We start from the raw sequence: 10,285 nt of genomic DNA, 5'->3' as shown, positions 1-10,285 counted from the left end.
GGTTTTCTTTGGTAGAATACAGGAGCGGTTTACCATTGCTATGCTGGTGTAGTGGTTCGAGTGCTGGACTAGGACCCGGGAGACCTGAGTTCAAATCCCCATTCAGCCATGAAGCTAGCTGGGTGACTCTGGGCCAGTCACTTCTCTCTCAGCCTAACCTACTTCACAGGGTTGTTGTGAAAGAGAAACTCAAGTATGGGCTCCTTGGAGGAAGAGCGGGATATAAATGTAATAATAATCTCCCATTCAGTACCAGGCATATCATCTCCTATATCCCCCCTGCCCACTATAGAATTTGAAACTTGCTGTTGATTTTGCAGTAACTGGACCTTCCCATTGTTCTAATACACTGCTGTTAAGAGTGCTATAACACCAAGATTTTTAAAAAAATCAGTATTAGTTGGAGCTCTGGACCGGAAGTAGACTGCAGGGCGCAGGAAGCCCAGGTGTGGAATTGAGAGGGGTGGCAGGCCAAGCTAACACTCCCCAGTCTCTCCCAGCCAGACAGGTAGCCGCACCTCACACTGTATATATCTCAGGGTTCACTACAGGGCTCCACAAAAATGTCAGAGTATTACACACAACGGTTTTCAACACTCCACCAAAGTGCAACTTTTAAAGACGTGTATATTGCACATGATGATGGGCCAATCCTCATGAAAACAGCCGGATAATGCCGCTGACCGTGTGAACAGCACCTTGCTGTTGCCATATTAAAGTCGGTGCAACCCCCAGCCCCGTCTGAGCTGGCCCCAACGCTGGTGGTGAAGCAGGACAGGAGTAAATCGCCCTTTGGAAAACTTCCGTGCCACCTTTAAAAAGGGTTTGTTTCGCCAGAGTCAGGAGCGTTGTGACGGGGCGGTGCCCAGCGCTTGAACCAATGGCGCGCCTCCTCTATTTAAATAGACGGGCCGTGTCAATCATTTTCTTCTCCGTCAGCCTCCCTTCAATCGCCATATTGGGCAACTGTGTGAAAAGAGGCTCGTCTTCCTCCCCTTGTTTTTCTCCCCTGACTTTTTTTTTAATTATTAAAAAAAACACACACAAAAAAACTCCACTGCAAAGCTTTGACATCGGACGAGGCTTTGCGAAAGCGCAGTTTGCAAAAGCAGGATCCGCACGAGTAGCATCGATCTCCATTTGGATTTGCTAAAAAAGAACACCTATATATCTGGAAAGCTGCGTCTGTTTATATTGCTTCCCTTATCGCGATTCTTCTCTTTCTCTCCCCCACCCCCACCTTGAGTACACTTGATCCGCAATAAGACATCTTCTGCTTGAATATCAGGGTGTTTCTCCCCGTTTCCTTCCCCTCTTTTCCTCCCTCCCTCCCAATCTCTGACTTACGCAAGGATTCGGTGTTTTTATTGTTGGTTTTATGGGGATTTTGTTTTGTTTTGTTTTGAAATTTTTCTCTTAGTTGGGGGGTCGAGCTTAGGGACCTTAAAAAAACAACACCTCCTTTCCTTGCACAAGATCGAGGGGAGGGAAATTTATATCACTATTTTTAAGGACGCCGATTAAACCATCGTGGACAGCAAAGAAGGCTGGGGCGGCTAAGGCGATGTCCAACGTACGCATTTCAAATGGGAGCCCTACCCTGGAAAGGATGGAAGCCAGGCAAGCGGACTACCCCAAACCTTCGGCTTGCAGGAACCTCTTTGGCCCGGTGGATCACGAAGAGTTAGCTCGGGAGTTGCAAAAACACAGCCGGGACCTGGAAGAGGCCAGTCGAAGGAAGTGGAATTTTGACTTCCACAACCACCAGCCCCTGGAAGGCAGGTACGAGTGGCAAGCCGTGGACAAGGATGCCCTGCCCGAGTTCTACAGCAGGCCCCCCAGGCTAAGCAAAGCCCTGGCGAAGGCCAGCAGCCAGCAGCACCACTTCGGGGGCTTGGATGTCAACGGCAACTGCCCGACGGCGGCGGGGTTTGGACGCTCTCAGGGAATCTCGGAGGAGGAGGAGGAGGAGGAGGACACCGCCGCTCCAAAGACGGAGGCAGCTGGGGCTCAAGTGGATTTAGCAGGCCAGAGCACTGGGCAAAGGAAACGACCTGCCTCCGATGGTAAGGAACTTTCTTCGTTCTCTTCCCAATCGCCCCCACCACCCCGCTCAAACAAAATCCACACACTCCCTAGATGTGGTTTACTTGATCAACGATGGGAGACCTTCCTGTTAACCGAATGGTCCTAATTACCAACAGCAGTTTTAATAAAACCACAAGCAACCCCCCACCTCCCAGAACTGCCTATGTGGATTAGATCGGACCAAAGGTCCGTCGAGCCTGACATTCTGTTTCCAACAGCGGCCAGTCAGATGACTCTGGACATTCAGGGCAAGAAGGTAATGGACTTCCCCTGTTGTTTGTCCTCAGTACCTGGTCTGGAGAGTGGTAGTGACTGCCTCTGTACACTGTCGGTTCATCTAGCTATTATTCATGGCCAATCGCTGTTAATATCCCACCTCCCTTTTAAAACCATCTAAGCCAGGAGCCAGTTGAGGAAGGGGAGACCTACACTCTGATTGTAAACATGTCGAAACGAGTCCCATTTATTTTCTCTTCTACAAGTGTATCTTGTTCTTCCTTCAAGGAGTTTAGGGACTGCCCCCTTGGTTGAGGCACTGGCATTTGGTTTTCTTTTTAAAAGGCTGCAGTCCTCAAGATACTTGTGGAGGGACAGTTCATGTAAGGTTGTTCCAAAAGTAAGAACTGACATGAGGATTGTAACTAAGGCTGCCAGGCAAAAATCAGTAGGACTGACTTCCAAAATAAAATGTGTTTTTGGCCTTGGACTGTTAATCTTGGGAGATGTGAAGGCTGCAGGTTTCCTAATGCCACATCTTTTTATCAGGGATAAGTCCAACAGAGACCCGTGAAACTCTTTTAGAATAAGTAGTTTTGAACATTGCTGCCTATGTCATAGGAATGTAAAAGTTTAGTGCCAAAGGCTCCTTCCTCTCCAGTCAAGTTTCTTAACCGACTGACCTGTGGCTCCCCTTTCCTCCAACGACCCAATTTTGATATCCTTTCTGATGTGTCAGATAGTGCACTTCTTATGACCTCTCCAGGATGAGGGAAGAAGACAGAAAGACTTGAGATAATGAAGATACTTCACTGTCCCATCTTTCCTGCAAATTGTGGATGATTCAAGGGTTGCCTTCTCTGATGTGTTCTCTCCCTTCCCATTCACTTGATTGCCCTCATATTGAACACAACATAAGACAGTAGATGTATTTTAATATTAAGCTTCTTTCCCCCTTTTATTTTTTTTAAACTTCCCCCTCCTAGATTCCTCTCCTAGAAACAAAAGAGCCAACACCACAGAAGAGGCTATTTTAGAAGACTCTTCCAATGCCAGCTCAGTGGAACAAACACCCAAGAAATCCAGCCCAAGACGGAATCAAACATAAATTGTTTATTAGGTGGGTTTTCCTTCTTGCTAGTATTTGGTGCAATCTACATAGGTGGCAGAATAGGAGGGGTTCTGAGGCCACCCAGTTACCTGTGTGAATCAAGCTTTTTGGTAGACTTTTGCAATTTGGTCAGTGGCTTTCACTTATGATGTGACTGAGAAGAGAACTTCATAACAGAATTCTCCTGTGACTTATTTTGCAACCACAAGCACATTTGCAGCCTGATCCAAACCATTTTTATTCATAAGTAAATGCTATTGATGTCCATGGGAGTTACCGGCAAGTGGGTAGTATAGCCTAATCTGAAAGTAAAATTCTGCTGAAATCAGTAGAACTTTCCCAAGTAAGGCTGCAGTCCTTTGTGAGCTTCTTTGGAAATAAGCCCCATTCAACTGAATGGAGTTTACTTTTAAGTGAACATGCACTAATCAGGTTGCACATATGTTTTGTACTGAGTGCAGTGCTATTTGCATGCAATAGTGAGAGTTTATTCAAAATATTTTCGTTTAATTAATCAAGGTTTCACTCACTCCTTAACTTGAAGAACAAATGCTTCTCATTTAAGGGCCATTTAGAAAGAAGACCCTTCTACGCCAAAACAACTATCTTGTTTCCCCCCCCCCAAACATTACTCCCCCCCCCCAATAGTCTAACAAAGCAGCTAATTCAGCTTCTGCATGTGGCAAAATTTGTCTGCGATTCTTAAACTGTTTCCAGCCCAACCTCTCTTTGCTCAGAAGTAAGCCCTACCAAGCCCAAAGGGACTCACTTTCTAGTTAAGTGTGTTTAGGACTGCAGCCTTAGTAGTCCCATGAATATTATTAACTGGGCGAAACAGGAGTAAATGATTCAAGGATGGCTGCTCTTCTCTATGATTCACACCAGTTTTATGAATAGTATAAATACCAATACAAACTTGGCAGTCTTATTTTAAACCCAGTCAGGCAATATCGAGTCATGGACATTTTTGTGTTGCTTTTGTGGTGACATGAAGCTGTGTTTCGAGTAGGAACTCTTAAATAAGGGCAAGTGTTTTGGAAATATGGCCTCTGATTGGGGTAGAGTTTTCTAGAGAAGGAGAGTTGTAGGAAAGTTCACAATTTGCAGCTCAGTAGAAGGCATTAAACTTAGAATTAGATATGCAGAACAAACCCATCCTGCTGGGGTGAGCAGGGAGGGACACATCAGAACAGATGTGTGTAAGTTGAACTACTACTGACTGTTTACTTGGGTGTTTGAAAGGAAAATGAAAGCTTCTTGGTGGACCAATCACAGTAGAGAGAGTAAGAGGGCAAGTTTTGCCATCACTTTGTTTCCAATACTTCCCCCACCCTCCAGAAAACAGAAAGGTGCATTGCACCAAATGCAGTGGTGCCTCATTCAAACTCTAGTGTGTTCTACTTTCCATTTTGCTTTTTTATTTCAAAAATATTGCTCCCCTTCCCTGGATGAGATCAGTGGTGGGCCTGGGGCAGACAGAGCCAGGGCAGAGGTCTCCCTTCCTCCCCCCCCCCCCCGTGTCTGTCATTGCCATTGTCAACATTTAGGAACTGTAAGTTTCTAGGAGGCAGGGACTCTTCTGATTTGCTTATGGACCTTTATAAAGTGGCATGTACATTGATGCTACTATACAAATAAATAAAACTTGATGGGTTGTGGTTAGAGCCAGGAGGGAACTGACAGGTTATGGGTGGAGCCTGCCGAATCTGGAGGTTTCTGAAAATCTGGAATCTGATGGAACACAATTTTATTTGATAAAACTGTGTTCCAACCATTTATCTAGTAAAATGCGAGGTGAGTCTAACTATACCTAGTAAAAACTGGTTAGTTGAACACGGATTTTCTGCCACCACACCAAGCAGAATCTCATTCCAGCTCCAGCAACGGTGTTGACCTGCTGTGTTTTGATAGCAGTTTGCACTCTTTGTACCTTAATCATGAAATGAGCTATTGTATTCTTACCAAATTATGCCTCTCTTCCTTAATTTCAGAATTAAGAACATTTGTTTCCTTGTTCTTTGGAGAGGAGTTTATGAAGCAAGGAAGAAGCAGAGTTTATATATGAAAGAAAACATATCGTTGATTCTCCATCGGATGGAGAACTTGTACAAGCACTGAAACAAAACAAACCTGTAATTGAATAACACTAAAGTCAGGCATTCTTAAAAGATCTGCCTCTTAAAGCATTGGATGTAGCATTTTGCAATTAGGTTTTTCCTTATTTGCTTCATTGTACTACCTGTGTATATAGTTTTTACTTCATGTAGCACATAAACCTCTCTCCCTCTTTTTTTTTCCATTTTGGGAAGGGGTGGGGGATGGTGAAAGGTGATGGGTTTAAAATCTGCTTCCAAAAGCCAGCAAGCAGAGATTTGTATGAAGAGATACAGTGTACATTTAATTATTTCTTGAAGATGTATTGTCCCTTTTCATGGTATCTAAGACCATTTGTAAACACAAATTATCAACACTGGCTAGAGCAGATTAATTGTATCTGTTAGTGAAATTTCTACTCATTAAGGGTACAATCCAGTGGGAAGATCTCCTGGGCAAAGCCCCATTAAAATGAACAGGAATTACACAAAAGTGCCTTCATTTCAATTGGGCTTTCACAGGGCCCACAGGACTCTGTCCTAAATTTTATAGTAGGAACTCTGCTTGCATTATGTAGCAGCAAAAAGGGTTTCTTCCCTGGCAGGACCCTTTAAATGCCATTTTCTAATGTGTTTTGCCATCTATATTACTTTAAATTTCAAAATTATGTTAAAAGTCATGCTTTAAACAGAATGGAGGGGGAAATTAATAAAACCCTGAACTTCAGTCTCTCTTCATCTCACTTATCTGATGTTCATGGGTGGGTAAACTAAAAGGAATACTACATCTTTAAACAGTATTTTTACATTGCCTGTATATATTTTTTAAAAAGTTATGAAATGTACCTGTGTACATAACTTTGTAAAGACACTGAGAAATTATACTAACTTATTTATGTTAAAAGATTTTTTTTTAATCTAGAAGATATTTTCCCATAAAGCCAAAGCGGCGTGTGTTTTTGTGCATTTGTAAATGCTCTATTTGGTAGGGGTTTTGTTTAGCTTTTGTTTGGAGGGGGGATTTGTTTTGTTAATTAATATGGCTGTGCTTAAATGATTGCAGACTGAGCCAAGTTTAATATTGTTTTTGTAATGTGTGAAAACAGTTGCCTATTGATATTGTTTTACATCAAGCAATCAATAAAGAAAACTGCCATATATAAAAATATATATAAATATATATATATATAAAATGACTTCTCCACTGTGTGTTTTATAAGTCTTTGCACAATTAGGAAGTTTGGCCCCAGATACATATATTAGAGTTTTTCCTCTTCTGTTTTCAAGGGTGTACATATATGTTTTCCTTTGCAGGATAAATATCAGCTGGTAAAGTGGAGATTTGCAAAGGAAATAGTGCAAGGGAAAGAATTAAATCAATTCTTTCAGCACTGTGGTTCTGATCCAATTCAAGTAACAAATCTTCATTGTCTTGTCTAGTTTGGTCCTTGGTACAACAGGAAAATCCTTCATAGTGAGTCTGTGTGTTCATTGTATCTTCTTTCAGTCCTTTGCTGCTGGGTGTGTGAAAAGTGCTGCCTGAAATCTGAGAGGAGGGGAAGATAGCTTGCAACCTTTCCTGTGGGAGTAAGTAAAGTTAAAGTGTGCTGTCAAGTGACTTGCGCCCACAGAGCCCTGTGGGGTTTTTTTTGGTAGAATATAGGAGGGGTTTACCATTGCCTCCTACCGTGCAGTATGAGATGATGCCTTTCAGCATCTTCCTATATTGCTGCTGCCCAATATAGTAGCAGCGGGGATTCGAACTGGCAACCTTCTGCTTGTTAGTCAAGCATTTCCCTGCTGCACCACTTAAGGTGACCTCACCCCAAATGCACCTCCCTCTGTAGGAACTTCAGATTGCTACTTTCTACTGCTTTAGCAAGTCGTCAGTGCCTTTATGACAGCATTCATTACACCAGTCCTCGCTCTCAGACCTATTTACATGCCTAACATCTAGCTAGTTCACACAAAGGGAAAAGGCAAAGACTTCATGCTTAACATGCTTAAAAGCAAAGTTCCAGGGATGAATGTGTGCATAGTGATGCAATAGTAAATATAGGTGCTGTATACACATTCCCAAAAGACAGGGAGAATAAATAGTCTATTCCAGGGTTTCTTAACCTTGGGTCCCCAGATGTTTTTGGACTACAACTCCCATCATCACAAGACATGGCCTTTGTGGCTGAGGATGATGGGAGTTGTAGTCCAACAACATCTGGGGGCCCAAGGTTAAGAAACCCTGGTCTATTCCTTAGAAACTGCCTAAAGATGTACATATCAGGTGGCATAAAAATATGATTGATGGATGGATAGATAGATAAAGCAGCCTGGGGAGTAATTTACCAAACAGGTATTGCACATATTCTTTATTCATTTCTTTGAGAATTGTGTGAGGGAACTGTATGATGCTGCTGGCTGAGGAAATATCATTAGATCAATTCTTCTCCTTCTTCTCAGATGTTATGGATGTGGCAAGGGACCAGACTGAGTAGAAAAGCTCCCTCACTGTCGCAATAACATATTCATCAGGCTATGGACTATTATAATTTTTTTGGATGTATATGGCACATTCTAATTGTAATGGTTGTAATTTTATTTACGGTTGTTAGACCAAACAGAGAATAAAAACTAGTAAATATAAATAAATAAATAAAATTAAATTTACAATTGGGATGATGTCCGATTATACCTCTTAAAAGCAATATAAATAAACTTAGCTACAGAAATAGAAATTGAAGCATCTTTATCTGAGAGCAGATGTTTAACAAGATTTCCATTGGATTGATCTACCAGTTTACAGATTAAAGGAGCAATAAGACATTCCCTAGGGTATAAATGGAATTTACAGTGAAGAAGAATATGTGCAACAGTTTCTGTATCTCATGACCCACAACGACAGTGTCGTTCTTCTAAAGGCACACCCTGAAACCTCCCAGCTAAAAGTACAGATGGAAAGGAATTAGCCCTTACTCTCGTAAACATCCATCAAAACTTAGAAAAAGTTATAGTCCACAGATATTTTGCGGGGGAAAGGTCCATCTTAGTTCTTATTACTCTATAAAACTCTGGAAGTACAGCCCAGTTCTCTTGGATCTCAATATCAACAAGGTGTTGTCTCACTACTCTTCGCATTCGCTAGACCCAGTTCCAGCTATTGAGCTGGATCTAAACCTAGAGAGGTGAGTTTATTACTTACTGTAACACACCATAGTGACTCAGGACTAGCTGAGAGAAACTCGGGAATTAAACCAACTGGTCGCAGATGTATTTTCAACCATAAATAGATAATTAAAAGCCAACCCTGAGATTCGATTTTTAGCAAATCTAAAAGTCTGAAGTGGGGTCCCCCCCCAATTCTAAAGTCTTTAGAAGCGAAATGCATTCTAAAGTGTTTCACTTACATTAGCCTAGTAATCCTTGCAGCAATCCTGTAAGGCCCATCACTGTTTCAATCTCCAGTCTGTGATGCGGAGAGTGGGAGGTTGTGGCTCTATTATTAGCTCTATTATTTATTTAGCCTATTTTAATACCGCCCAATATGTACATCTCTAGGCAGTGTACAAAGTTTAACACACAATATAAAAGAGTAAAAACAGTTTTAATTCTGGATTCTGTACAGGCAGCCCCACGCAGAGTACATTATAGTAGTCAAGCTTGGAAGTTACCAGTACATGCACTACTGTTTTAAGGTCATTTGTCTCCAGAAATAGATGCAGCTGAAGCTGATAAAAAGCACTCCTGGCCATTGCCACAATCTGAGAAACCAGAGAGTTTTGGATCCAGGAGTACTCTCAAACTACATAAAAAGTAACCTGGGATGTCCTGTTTCACAGCTCAGCCTTAGATCCTACTTTACTCTAACAGCCTAAGAGCTGATTCACACCTTATTGGGCATAAAACTTGGGCATATGAAGTTCCTGAATTTAAATAGCAATGGCACTCATATGTTTGAATGGTGCGCATGTTCCAATGACTTGTTTCCTGGCAACCCACATAGAAGTGGCAGTCTGCAACCTGTTTCTGAGTTTACTGAGTGCAAACCAAGCTGGAGGTGTATACCATTCACCAGTGATGACTCTGCAGTGTGTATTGTGACATTTAAACCTGACCACTTTTTGTACGCTAACTCAAAAAGTGTGGACTGGTCCTCATGTTAGGCTTTATACAGATGATGCAGTTCCAGGCTACAAGGTGCAGCAAAGTATTGCCCAGTCTTGCAGCTTGATCTTATGCATCTTTGCTCAGAAGGAAGTAAATGAATGGGTTGTAACTTACTGGTAAATAAGGGGATATAAGATTGTGCCCATGAAGTGCAGCCTAGGCATACTTACTCAGAAGAAAAGCCCACTGGGCTGGCTGGAATGTACTCCCTAGCAAATGTGCCCAGGATTGCAACCTGGAAGTTAAATCAAAATGGCAAGCACATCATTTTGTGCAAAAATGAAGACTTATGGCAGGAAAATGGTACCAAGTTTGGAATCCATTGCCCCAAGCAACTGCTTTGCAGGTAAGGCCTGTATGTCCCATATCCTGCCATCTTTCTGCTACATGGCTCATGAAGCACAGGGGTACATTTCCACAATTTCCCCCCTGCAGAAACAGGAACGGAGGGTGATATTTACCCTGCTTCCTAACACTATACATACAGTGCATTGCATTGGTTTTGATTTGCATTGGTTTTCATTGCAATATCACAAATGCTCCTCAGGCTGCTGCTGACTCTTTGAAGGGGACAGGACCAGATTTTGGTGCCAAAGAAGCAGAGAGCGGTTGTGTG

General features: G+C 42.3%; 1 protein-coding gene across 2 annotated transcripts; it reads left to right on the top strand.

Moving 5' to 3' along the window:
• The first annotated feature begins 945 nt into the window (after nt 1–945).
• On the top strand, nt 946–6,704 carry CDKN1B (cyclin dependent kinase inhibitor 1B). 2 transcript variants are annotated; one of them, XM_053258569.1, is made up of 3 exons: nt 946–2,066; nt 3,291–3,424; nt 5,407–6,704. In XM_053258569.1, the coding sequence occupies exons 1-2, from the start codon at nt 1,565–1,567 to the stop codon at nt 3,410–3,412; spliced, it is 624 nt and encodes a 207-aa protein (XP_053114544.1). In that variant the 5' UTR covers nt 946–1,564; the 3' UTR covers nt 3,413–3,424; nt 5,407–6,704. The 2 variants fall into 2 exon arrangements, with proteins under 2 accessions (XP_053114544.1, XP_053114545.1); XM_053258570.1 differs by lacking the exon at nt 3,291–3,424.
• The last annotated feature ends 3,581 nt before the right edge of the window (nt 6,705–10,285 follow it).

This window comes from Hemicordylus capensis, chromosome 5, assembly GCF_027244095.1.
Source record: "Hemicordylus capensis ecotype Gifberg chromosome 5, rHemCap1.1.pri, whole genome shotgun sequence".
Classification (NCBI taxonomy): Eukaryota; Metazoa; Chordata; class Lepidosauria; order Squamata; family Cordylidae; genus Hemicordylus; species Hemicordylus capensis.
This window is presented reverse-complemented; position numbering and strand designations above follow the sequence as displayed.

What these genes read in the sequence shown, in the direction of transcription:
- CDKN1B (XM_053258569.1), top strand. Translation starts at nt 1,565, where the DNA reads ATGTCCAACGTACGCATTTCAAATGGGAGCCCTACCCTGGAAAGGATG. An exon ending in GAAACGACCTGCCTCCGATG is followed by an intron (nt 2,067 to 3,290) that starts GTAAGGAACTTT and finishes TCCCCCTCCTAG; the next exon opens with ATTCCTCTCCTAGAAACAAA.